The 13,473-nt window shown below is 36.3% G+C and overlaps 1 protein-coding gene across 1 annotated transcript in view; it reads right to left on the minus strand.

Annotated features, from left to right (window-relative positions):
• The window catches only part of IL17REL (interleukin 17 receptor E like), a 48,410-nt gene that overhangs the window by 13,309 nt on the left and 21,628 nt on the right, over positions 1–13,473 (minus strand). Inside the window, exons 3-9 of the mRNA XM_076328627.1 lie at positions 9,718–9,867; positions 8,815–8,924; positions 7,274–7,388; positions 5,599–5,643; positions 4,623–4,762; positions 4,388–4,459; positions 2,111–2,165 (exon numbers count right to left, since the gene is read on the minus strand). Coding sequence (XP_076184742.1) covers positions 2,111–2,165; positions 4,388–4,459; positions 4,623–4,762; positions 5,599–5,643; positions 7,274–7,388; positions 8,815–8,924; positions 9,718–9,867 — 687 coding nt within the window. The remainder of the gene's footprint in view (positions 1–2,110; positions 2,166–4,387; positions 4,460–4,622; positions 4,763–5,598; positions 5,644–7,273; positions 7,389–8,814; positions 8,925–9,717; positions 9,868–13,473) is intronic.

Consider the following 13,473-nt stretch of genomic DNA (forward strand, 5'->3'; position numbering starts at 1 on the left):
AACCTGACTGCAAAGCCCTGAGTCCCAACAGTTCTGACAGTTTTCACAGCTACGTTTTGAATGTCATAGGAGTCTGTAATAATGTAGATATAATGTAAGTGTAATCCTAATAATTAAGAGAATAGCACCACAATTAAGACTTCTCAGGTTTGTTTCCAGGCCTGCTCATTGACTTATTACCTGAGTTTTCTTCTGTTTTATTCCTTTGTGGCATCTACTTATTTACGTCATAATAAAGATGCTCATTCATCTTCAGTCTCATATAATAACACTGTTTAGTAACCAATAGACATTCTTTTTTCCTTTTTTTCTTCTCTTAGTTACATTAACCCAAAAGAGTTATTACATAGAGGAGCTTTTTTCTGATACACAACTATTAATTACCTCCTACCACAGAACTAAATCTATAATCCCAACTTTATTACATCAATGATAAATGAGCAAAAAAAAGAACCCATCTACTTTAGATATTCCAGCAAACAGACCTGTCAGTTATGAAAAAGAAGGATTTAAAAAGAAAACAATGTGGCTCAAAAGCTGGAACTCCTTATATACTTAAATAGCTGGGTGCTAGAGTCTGAAAAATTGCTTGAGATTCCTGCAAGGAGGATAGTTGAGTAAAGGAAAAGTATAGCTGCAAAACAGTATTTTGCATATTCACTTCCTTATAAAAGCTATAAGTTAAGTTTTCAATTGTAATTGTCCATTGGAACTTCCTAAATGGACAGAAATAAGCTTCAAGACCTTCAATGTGCCAAAGCATATACTGCCTTTCCTCTGACTACGTAAAGCTTTGTAACCTATGCTTCAGCTATCCCCATAGTCCTGATTCAATGGCATCAGAGAGGAGAATGACTGCAGTAGGAGGGGAAGGAAAAGAAGCAGAATACAGAAGGAAGGAAGGAATCATGGGATTCATGAGCCCAATTTCATGCACTTGCAAAGCATAACCATTCCAAGCACAGGAAACAGGTAGAGATAGGAGAACATTTGGAAGAAAACAACCTGTGCCCCATGAGACCCAGCCTCAGGCTGAACAGCTAGTAAGAATAGAGGCTAGGATTTCATACTGCAGATGGCAAACAGGCTTTGCTTTGGTGACCTTAAAGCCAGATCTGACTACATGACATAGACATAGCTACAGACAGAGCGTGACTATTCCTGTAAGTGCTCTCTATTGCATAAATAGAGAAAAAAAAATACCCTTTTTATTTAGTCAAACTGCACTCCATTGCTACGAAGGAATGGTAGTGTCACAAACACTATATTCTGCCACAATAAAATAAATCAGAAATGAAGGCTGGGCTAACTAAAGAAGAAATTGCTTCCATTTTAACACAAACATATCAGCCCTGAAAGAATGTGAAGGGATTGCAGTGAATGTCTATGCAGTTTAATGGAGTTTGGATGCACTGTTATGGGTTGGTGTTTTTATTCTTTCTCTTTTTTTTTTTTAAATCAAATACTAAAATCCCTTAATGGGCTTCTTAGCATAGTCTGGAGAAAAAATATTGTTGTACTTATGTTGGACTGAACACAATAAAAAACTTTTTCAGGCTACGCTTTTTTCTATCTGCCTGGTAAAGCTTTCACTAAAGACCTATATAATATGACAATTTCTTTTTCAGCTGTCATCTCAGACCAAACTCTGACTTTGCTGGAACGCTTTGTGTGAAAAATTTCCCATTAAGTATGGGAACTCCCATATGCAGTTAACTGTCTTCTTTATCAACTCCCTGTTCCCTCCTTTAAGTTGGGTGTCGGACATGAATGGACACCTTCTTCAAATCTCTCCTTGAAGCCCTCTGCTCACATCAGCATTTCAAAGCTGACCTCAGTGGCTTTTCATCCTTCTGGCCAGTTTGTGTGTGACTTAAGAAAATGTGGGAAATTACTAGAAAGTTACTTAGTGTTTATATTGGCATAAACTTGGTGAACAATTTGGTCTGAAAGTAAGTTATTTCATTTACCCACAGTATAACAAACCAATATGATGATGTCCTTGAAGTCTTGCAATGTATGGTTTTCACCTTAGATGAATTTCAAATTGTGACATACTACAGGAGCTGCTGAAAATCACTCATATAAAGAGTAATCACACAATACTTGCCATTTTCAAAGGGGCAAAGTTGTATCCTCCTTGCATCTGGAATTGCCAGCCAACCCTACAACCCAAAAAGTGGCCATTAGCTAGAGATTCTCAGATACACCAGTTTTTAACATTTCAGACAGAATGTGACAGACAACCTTTCCACTAAAGATAAAGATGCTATGTTTATTAGAAAGTTTTGGAAGTAGTTTTTTTAAAGGATGTTTTGCACGAGATATCTATTTTATTGTTCATCATTAGGGGGATTGGAGCTGATGAACTAAGGTGATCCCTTCTAGCACTATATTCCTACTATTTCTGAGTCACATATTTAGCCCAATTTCATTTAGAAATTCTTCCAGTTTGGTTTTCATTAAGTTTCTTACAGTGTCATTACTTTCTAGGGATATCAAAAGGCATTCAATAATCATAATATCAGATCTCCTGGCCTTTGTTATGGTAAAGGATGTATCCTTAAAATCTGAGGACTAACGCTTAACCCAATCTGCAAGTATATGTGCATGGCTGTTACTATACCCTAATTATTTAGATTCATGTGCAAATGTTTCTATTACTCACAGTTCCCATCTGTTTGCTCAGTAATTGTATTGTGGAATTCTCTGTGTATATGCTGAGAGGAATAATATTTTTCCAGTGACCTCATACCTTTCAGAGTGCAATAAAAAAAAAATCCCTAGGCTTGGAAGAGACCTTGTGGTTTAACTTGCATATTAAGGTATGTGATTTTAGGTGCCTACAATGTATACCTCTGAGTGTGACTAAAGTGCCCAAATAACTATTACAGTAGCCATATGAAGATCTAGCCAATGAAGCCAGTGGAGTCTACAGTGCTACCCAGCACATCCCAAAATAGCCATCTACATTTGGCCAGTTGAGTAACTGACTGCATTAACTAGATCTCCATTAACTATAAGAGTTTGGACATCTAATTCAAATGTAGATATCTACATCTGGACATCTACATTTAGGTATCTTACTCTGCAAGGTAAATCCTACCCCAAAATTCATTGAGAAACTAGGTCACATAGTATCTTTATATCTTACCAAGATAATTTTAAATTGGTTTAGTGACTTTTTATTCCTTTTTACAAAAGATATTCCAAAATCTCACTTCTCAGATTATCAGAAAAAAATCTGTAACTATCCTGAATATATTCATGGAATGAAGTTTATCCCCCTTCATTCTTACAGCAAGAATGGCTTTTTTTCCTTATAAGTGACCCTTCTGATGTGTATTTAGACAACAAACATATTTTCTCTTTGCATGTGTTTTACCAGGCTAAATAAAACATGTTCTCTGAATCTCCTTTATAAGGCAGTCTCTCCATTCCCCAACCATTCTAGATTTTTTATGCACACCTTCCATTTGAATTAATCTTTCTTGAATACGGATACAAGAATTGCCTACGGTATTTCAAAGAAGGCCTTGCCCATACTTTCCTGTTAGCTTGGAATAATCTAACCCACTAGACCTTTGTTCATGTTTATATCATGTAAGCATGTTAGTTTAATCATCCTGCGATGAACTATTACACCCAGATCTTTTTTTCTCCACTGTTATTTCTAAATGAGGGCTCGCATCTTACAGCAAGAATTCTTTTTATTAGAGCAAGTGCATGAACTTGCACTTCATCTGCCTTTAGTTATTTCATGTGTGAAGATCTCTAGTCTCTTCCAATTACCCTGTCCCTCTTCCATTTTTATTACACCTCTCAACTGTATTATCAGCAAATCTCATTAACACGTTCCCACCTTTTGTGCCCATGTCATTGATGAAAACACTTAGATAAGAACTGCTGGAAGTGTGGTCCTTAAATAACCTTCCTACTAGCACAGCCCCATTTAACACCGAGTAGTCGAGTTAGCCCTCCAGCTAGGTATTATCTACCATACAAATCTTGTTCTCACTCCCAGCTTCCTCAATTCCTCTTTTAGTTTCTCATGCAATACTATATCAAATGCTACGCTGAAATTCAGTCAGATTAAATTTTCTGTCTTTTCATTGCTTATAAAAAATCAGTCAAATTAATCTTACACAGTACTTTCCATAAATTAATGTAAATTGTATCCCATTTTCTTCTTATCTTCATGTTTTAATTAGTGTTTCCTAAAAAATCTCTTCTACATTTACATAATCATAAGGCCAGAAAAGCCTTAGTAAAAAACTTAGGTCTAGAGCCTTTTTCTACAGATTTTTCCTCCTTTCTTAGCACAGATCCCAGATAAAATTTCTTTAATCAGAAACACAAGCGTATACCAAATTCCAGACTGTATTACCTCAATGCAAAGACAAGGGAGTAGCTGAGAATATTTCAGAGAAACTGATTTTAAAGGTTCCTTCCCTTTTATCTGAAATGAAAAAGATGGTCATTAATCCAGGACAGTAAATGACTTTTAATAAAGCTAAATAAAGATATAGAAGGGCATTTCCTGTAACTGTGACCTCAATGAACATTTCCACCTAGAAGTCACCTCCCACCAGTTCAACAAACTGCTTTGAGCTTTAACTCACCACAGCAAATGCCCCTGCATCTTCACAGGTAAACCATTTGTGGCACAGGCGAACATAATAATCTTGATCTCGAAGAAAGTTGGATACATTCACTGATATAATTTTCCTTGCCCTGTCTACATTATAATCAAACTTTCCAGCTGAAAAAGAAAATTGAAGCATGAAATTATCACATCTGTTTCTTTATTACTTTGTTATTTCTGATTTTGTTATTTCTTTATAAAAAGTACAGAATATATTTCATAACTTGATGGAGATGAAATTCAGTATCTATAGATTCTTACCTAGGATGTTTGAATTAATTCTTTTTATATCTTGATATTCCTAAAAGTATTCTTATTTTATGAGATATAATAACTTTCATGAGAATAAATTTCAATATTATTCAGTTTTAAATTAGCACTGGCAATACTGAGAGGCCAGGACACCTACCGATTGTATCTCAACCTTAGTACTTGAAATGTTATGTAGTTCATGTACAAATACTTGAAATATACATACTAATACTACTACAAAAGCTGATTATCCCAAGGTTCCAATTTCATTACATAGAGAATATGTGCGACTATGTTAGACAAATACAATATGTGGGGGGACGTTTTATTATTTTTATATTCATGGCTATGCCAAAATCAGGATAGCAGTTTGGTAAATTAATTTCAATCTATTTATGAGGTCTGTCTATAGACAAAATATAAAACCAGCAATGAAGTGCGTGAAAAGGACGCAAACCTATTTCCAAAAGTTTAAGTATTAAATAGGTTGTCAATATCTTTATCTGCTATCTAGCATTTCCAAGTCAATATAAAGAAACACATTTTCAGGACATTATCTATCATCAACTACGTGGTAATTATAAGTAGTGGTAGTTGTAAATCATCATTTTTTTCCCTGCTTATTTAGCTATGAAAACATATCATTGTATAGGTCACCAGAAGTATCTCACAGCTTTAAGTTGTATAGAAGATCAGCTCACCCGAACAAGCTGAAATATATTTTCCCACATCACTGTTTCTGCAATCTGCAAAATAGAAGCCAGAGTTTTCTTCAGTGCTGCTTTATTTGTATAACTGTGTAAACAAACTGCCAAATTATCCAATAGCTTCCCAACAGGAAACCTATCTCTTATACCCCTTTTTAAAGGCAGATTTACATCCACTTCTAGATAAACAGCAAAAAAGAAAAGTACCCTTTCCACACACAGAGATTATATCACAACTTGCCTTAAGGAGCTATCTCACCAGCGTGGGGTTTTTACTGGAAAACCTCATCAGCAGTTTAAGGTGGCAATCTACGATATAACACTGCACTTCTTTACCTAGTACCTAACAAAATTATTATTAGTAGTAGTATTAATTATTATTATTATTTCAGTTATTCTTTCCTTGAAAGCTACTCCTGTTGTTTACCAGGCTTATTCCTCTGTTATAAACAACTGTGTATTTTTGCTATTCTGACTCTACTCTAGGTTTACAAAGAAACACCCTATTTAGCTCCCAGGGAGCTTACCAGAATTAGAGGCCAGGCGACACTTTCAGAACTAATATCTAATATTCGTATCTCCAAAACTTAAATCTTGATTTAAGAACACTAAATCAGCTCATAATGTGCTGCCTACTGTTTTCACCTCTCCTTGCTTAACTCACTATTAGAGCAGCACTTTGCTCTCATTTCCCCACACAGTTCTTTTCCCCAGAGTAATATTTCCTACTTTCATTTGTTTACTCACCCTTGTAAAGTGTTTTAAAACTGGGCTTTATAAAACCTTATTTCCCCCCCCCCCTTTATTCACAAAGTACATATCTACTTCAATAGTGAATCGGCATTTATCAAGAAAATGAAAGGCTTTTTAAGTACAAAAAGGTTTTACTTCTATGAAAGCGTGAAACAGCCATAATGTGTCTGATACTGCGTGCAAGGGTTGATACTGTACCAAGGGGCAAGGGCAAGAGCTGCCCACCCACAGGCCCTGGAGATGGGAAGGCAGGACAAGCCCAGGCACCAGACCGAACGAGGGGTCTCATTTCATTTTTTGCACCACCATTTGGTGCACTTGTCTTCACTAGCCACACTGTATCTTGGTTGGACCACAGTGCTGAATCTATTTTTATATGCATATGGTAGGCATTTTATGCCAAACACATGGAAAAATACTACCTTATCTTATCCAGTTACATGAAAACAGGTGATAGAACAGCTAGCTAATGAAAGTAAAAAGAAATTTCTTTACACTTTCTTGTTAAGCTTTCCTCAATCTCTCAAACCACCTGTGGCCTAACTATGAAGAGAAGCAGAGGCTCCATCTTATGCACAGAGAGCACACAGGACTGAACCTGCAGGCAGAGAAAGAGCACATGCCAATCACAAGAAGGCCAATTGGGACAAATGCATAGTGTAGTTCAGTTTTCCATGTACTTTTAGATATAAACTCTGGTCTCTGTTTTTTACAGCAAGTCAGACATTTATATGCACAAAATAAATCATTGAAACATAGAATAAGACTGGTCCTGGCATACATGATCTACCATCAGTTAGATCAGTGTATCCCGGAATGTGATTTGGCTTTGCATTTGGGGTTTTTTGGTTTGGTTTGGCTTTTTTCTTTGAAAAGATGTTTCTTGAAAAACATCTGGTTTAAGATGTTTTCCTACCTTCAACATAGTATTCCTGACTCAGCTTGACTTCACAGTAATTTGGTACTGTTTTCATGGTCACATAGATGTGTTGTGCTACATTGACTTCAATGCAATTGAATTGTACCTGTACCTGTTTAAAACATTTATAAAATCAAGTTTGTGTGTGACTTCCAGAATACATGAAAACCACTGGTTATCAGAGTTAAGCAAGCAATATTCTTTGTTCAGATTTATTTATATTTACAAGGAGCATTAAGCAGTCTCAGATATTGTAGCATTAAGAATGTAAAAGAAGCAGATACCACTTAATGAAAGAATTTCAGAGAGTATCATTACTTCTAATCCAGGCTGTTGCTATCTTCTTCACTTCCAGAAATCCAAATATCTACAAGCTATCAAATAATTCTAAAAGCATAGAAATACAGGTACCCAATGCTTATTGAACTTCAAAAGCAAAAAGGTCTTACACACTACCAAAAGTCCCAGTTTGTAGGCATTTAACAAGCACAAACACTTGCAGAATAGGAAAAAAAAGTCTGTTTAAACATTTAATGGCAACTTCAGCAAATTTATTCATTCCAGTAACAGTTTGTGAGAGAGAAAGTAATTTAGGAGACAAAAGTTGAAGGCCAGTTATAGCAGGTCATTCCCTCACTGATAGCAGTAACTATTAAATTCTATATAGGTTTTCGTGTTGGTTATACTCCTATTTGGTACAAGGCATTTGGAGGGTAAAAGACGTCTTATGTCAGCATTCTAGTCACTGAACTGAAACTAAGAAAATTTCATTAAATATGTTTGTTGAGTCTTGCCTATAAACTTACCTTACACTAAAACCTATCAATTGTTCATTGCTGGCCCTGCATTGCCTATAGGGACGTTTGATCATCAAGTGATATAGAGCGTAAACTGCAATTGCGGTTTGGGAGAAGAACATTGTTTCACATGTGCAATCAATATAACATTTACAAAGCACATGAAGTAACACATTTTGTATGGGATTAATAACAGTTATCCGCCAGTAATTGAAAGCAAAAATTCATGTCTTTTAAGCAGTTGGTCGAGGATGAGTCTTTTTTTTTTCCCAGTTGCAAATTTTAATAACAAATACTTCTGGGTTTAGTTGAGTAAAAAATTGTACTCTGCTGTTGCAATTATTACCATGAGTTTAGGACAGATGTGCACAAGTGCTTAGGCACTGGGCTGTCTTCTAGATGTGTAAATTCCATGGACATGGTTGGACTTAAATAAATCATATGTATGCACATATGGGCACAAAAAGAAAGCCAGCAAGATTGATATGAAAATTAGGCTTTGCAGAAGCAGCTTCTCTTGCAAAAAGGTAAGTGGAAGAAGTACGAAAATGGTGGAGAATTGAATTTATAGGTTATAAAAGGACATTTTGTTATGCAGTTTCATTTGACAATGCTGCAGCATACATTTCATTGCAGTTTTCCACAAAGTCAGTAAGAGATGAAAATAAGAGATACAAAATACATTTTTTTCCAAAGGCTCATAAACATTTAAATTAAAAACAACCCAAAAAAGGAGCTTACCTTCTTTCCATTAAGCATCTTGCTTTTTTTCCTAGCAAATCTCACATTTGTGCACTGAGATTGCTGTGTGTCCAGTGAAAGAGAACATATTTCCAGCCCACGGATATTTTCTGAAATGAGTTAGGAATAGATTTCAAAAATATAATTTCAGCATCTTTAAGAAAAACAAAAAATAAATTAAAACATACCATATCATAAACTTTCCTTCTAAGTGAAAGGCATATGTATTTTAACTCTGTTAAAAAAGGGGCATTATACATAATACACAGGGGTAGGAGCAAGGATTTAATACAGATTGCTATAAATTAAAGCTTGAATTATGCAAATTCTTATGCAAATTTAAAAAATAAACCTATTAACTCTGAGTGAAGCACACCAAGAAATATATAAATGGTAACACACTAAGCACATGAATGGCAGGGTGTTAGTAAAAATAGACTATGCCCAAAAAGTTTTGAGTGCTTTCATTTTATTTTAGTGCAGAATTGTAACTTCAGACGCATAAACTGTTTCTCCTTCTGTTGGGGCAGTCACTCATGTCTGAGTTACCACGGCAGACAGAATTAGTGTGTGTGCACTCATGTCAGAGCAAGAAAGAAAAGGGCAGCAGCATGCTTGGGGCACTGGTAGAGGACAAGTTAAGTGTATTATGTTGGAAGTAAAAATTCAGTTGTCTTGAATTCATTCTCTCGGTTCTCATTCCCTTGAGAAGGGCCACGGCTTTATCTTGGTTTGGAGTAAAATGGTTTCACCAAACTTATCTTTATGATATAATTACATGAAAACAGCTTGGACACAAATATTGCAATATGGAACAAAATTTGGCTGAGTAGCTATAAAATTTGGCTGAGTAGCTATAAACAAAAAGTAAACAAATTATTCAGTAGCAAATCTGCTTCCTACCATCCAGACTCAGAGTTCCTTTAATGTTTAAATGAAGAGAGCATGGACTTCCTTGGACACATTTCATCACTGTTGAGATCTTCATGCTTTTCAGTACCATAGAAGATAGAGTTGCAGGAGCATCATGGCAGAAGCTGTTAAAAATGCTACCTGCAAATGCAAATACAAAGACAGAGAAACCTCATTGTGCACAGGATATGTGGGGGAGAGAAAGCACCAAAGGTGAAGCTCCAGCTCTACTGAAATCAGTAGGAAAGTCACCATTGACTTCAGCAAAGCCAGTACTTTACCTAAGACTTTCACACAGCCAACATAGCTCATTGGCTTCACAGGCAATGCAGGGGCGCATGGAAAGAACTACATTACAGATGGGGTTTGATAATAAATTTCCTGGCTTAGGGAAGTGTTAACCCACAAGAGGAAGGAAACACACTTCTAACAGTTAAGGCTAGCAGAGCATGCCTAGACTAATAATGTTTTTAAATTATCAATCTGCTAGATCGTGGCTAGACTAATAGTTTATTTAAACTTTTTTTCAAAGCCATTACCTGTATATTGTGAGCGCTCTCATAGGTAGTATTTTAATTTTAGGATTGGCTGATGGTCTCAACTGCTGTTAAAATATCACTTTCACACAAGAGGGCACCATTGCATTCCTAGTCATGGAAAAATCCCTCACATCTACAAGATTTTCTTCTGCTTTAGACCAGAACAGCAAGAGCAGAATAAATATTATCCAGGCCTTCTTCAAGGTGTAAACAGTAGGCACAGAACACAGCTACTATGTCTCAACTTATTTTCCTATGGAAATTTAGCCATCCCAAAGCCTTAGGACCTTGCTTTGCACAGCCTCCTTCTGTAGCCTAACGTAAAAGAAAAAAACAGTCTTAAGGCCCCAAATCTCATCAGTTAGCCATATTTCATCTCTTTCTACTTCTCAGACTGCCCTGCACAGAAATCAGTTATTTATTTATGAATTTATGTTGGTACAGTGGATGTAATCCCCAATGCATTCCTTGGACTTCTCCAGCTCACAAACATTGTTTGTAGTCCCAAAAACTAAGAGTTCAAGAAACTATCAGACAAATATCCAGGGAGTTGGGTTTTGTCCTTGGCTTTGTGGTATACAATGCAGCACACCTCATTTTAGCTGTAACTACATCATAGCAATTTCTTTGAAATATTTCTTACCCTTCTCACTTCGGTACATAGCATGAAAGTTAAAAGACACCCAAGTAAAACTAAGTATTCTACTGCACATTCTCCTCCTCCTGGGGAGAGGCTGGAATAACAAAAAAACATTTGACTCTTACTAGTCATACCGCTTAACATACTCCTAGAAGGAGTTCAACTAGTATGGCGAAGAGCATAGTATGAAACAGCAGTGCCATGATACTGTGCTTGCCATAAAATACAGGATAAGAGTCTTAACTTAAATTGTCAGGAAAGGGCGCATTCCTCAATGTCTAGCCAAGAATTGTTGTCAAGCGTGGATGCCCATTGACTCACATGGAAGACACATCCACAGTTCTCACAGAGGAAAGGTAGGATGTGGAGGAGGAGGAAGGGCAAAGCTTATCCTTATTTACCCCTCCAACCCCTGCAATGATGGAAAGTGCTCTAAATTTAAAGACTGAAAGTGTATTAACCTGTACAGGACCTCCTTCTATATTATGAGATCCTCACTTTCACAGTGTCCAGTTGAATCTGCCAGGCCTTAAGGTGCCCTCACACTTGCTATCAGGAGAAATAAGTCCTGCGTGATACATATCAAAAGTCAGAAAAGATTCACACCTGAATCTCCACTCTATTATCCTGGTTTTGTGCCATTAAGCATCTTTTGGAGGCAACAGGATATGCTGATATGAACCAAGTGGAAAAGAATGGAAAAACAAGGACACTTTACCTCAACTGATAGTAGAGTCAACTCTCAATTATCCAAGGTAATATTGGCAACGAGAGAAGACAACTTGTGCAAACCAAAGAAAAAACACAGATCATTCAAAATATACAAACTAGGCTTTAAGAGCAATGGAGTACATTGACTTTTGAAGAATTTGTAAACATGTTTCCACAGAGATGAGGCAGCCTTAAGAAGTACAGTGCACAGCAGCCAGATGTGAACACTACATTCTGTGTTCCAAGCATGGGTGTTGTAATAATTCTGAAGGTATCTCAGGACGGAGAGTTATTGTACAACACCAAATCAATCCACCCACAGTTAATTGGGAGGTTATTATATTGCAGAACTACCTGATAATTATTACTAATAACGTGATAAGTGATGATTAGTTTTAGCTCTGTCTCTTTGCTTAAAAAGATATTTTCTTGACTGCATCATATGACATGCAGGTGTGGATACCAAATGGTATCCAGGAGCAACTGTTTCTGCTTAATTCCTTGATTGTTGGTGTAAATTTCTTGATCCAGGCCTATAATCTTGCCCAGTTCCATGTCTGTGTAGAAATTATTTAAGGGAAGAGCAACATATATATATATATACACATTGTCAAAGCTGACAGTTCTTTACAAAGTGTTCTGTTTGGGTGAATTTGACCTTATTATTTGACCCTACCTATTTTTAGGAGAGACTGTCATAATTTAATTCGGTCCTTAGTTATTACTGCCTGAGGTATGGTATTATCAGATTTCACAGGCTTGGAACTATCTCAGGATATTCCTAAGTCATACCTAGATGCATTACTGACATTGGATCAGTATCAGGCAGATGCACAAACACAGTTTTAGGCACTACTGTCTGTCTGTAAGCAGGTACACTGTTCTCCTTGATCACAGTTTCTACCTTCAAACTGAGAACAAATAAGTAATACACTGGATAAAATGAAATTACTCTTCCACTTTGGATTTTTTTCCATTAATTTTATGATACACTTTGAGAATTGCAAAAGATGCTGCAAAACTCATTAATAATAATTTAAATGGATCATATCGTGCAAGAGGATATTAGTTTTGGATCACAATAAATATATGATACAAGGAAGAGCTGACAGAAAATAATTTTCATTCTATAAATCATCACAGTAGGAGACTTATTTCTGACTAATTCTTCAGTAAACTCTTACCTTACCATCTTTTAATCCCCCCCTCAGATAGTTTCCTCTGGAACACACACCTCTTTCCTTTTCTCATGAGTAGTTTGATCTACACCCCAGAAGACATAAAGATACATCTTGCTACACAAACCATCTGCTGAGTAAATCTTGCCTAAATTTGATGCTTATGAATTATAACTGTAATTAGCCCTACATGAGAGAAGGATTGTTGCTGTAATAAAAGATTCCTTAATTATGGATACGTATAAGCCCAGGCATAAAGAAGCCAAGGCTTATTATTCAGCATGTAGACACTTTCCTTGTACTTATGCCATCAGCTCAACCACAGCAGATTATTTTTTTATCTGATGATGCAGCAATCAACCCAGAACTGTCACAACAGCAAAACACACCTTATGTACAGTTAGATAATAGAAGCCAGAGCTGAGCAATGAATACGCAATAGAAATGATTAGATGGATAATTTGAAGCCTCAGGCAAGAAGATGAAATTGGAGAACAGCAAAAAAAATTGCCGAGAAAACCCATTAATAAGAGGTCCAGGCCAACCCCCAATAGAAAATCCTAACTTTTTTTGTCTGATATTTCTTCCTTACAAGAATTGTAAGAATCTGTACTACTTAGGATACTGACAGCACTAAATCTGTGAGCATATCTAAAGCACACTAAAATTGCTTCACTGG

The sequence above is a fragment of the Aptenodytes patagonicus genome, chromosome 1 (assembly GCF_965638725.1).
Source record: "Aptenodytes patagonicus chromosome 1, bAptPat1.pri.cur, whole genome shotgun sequence".
Classification (NCBI taxonomy): domain Eukaryota; kingdom Metazoa; phylum Chordata; class Aves; order Sphenisciformes; family Spheniscidae; genus Aptenodytes; species Aptenodytes patagonicus.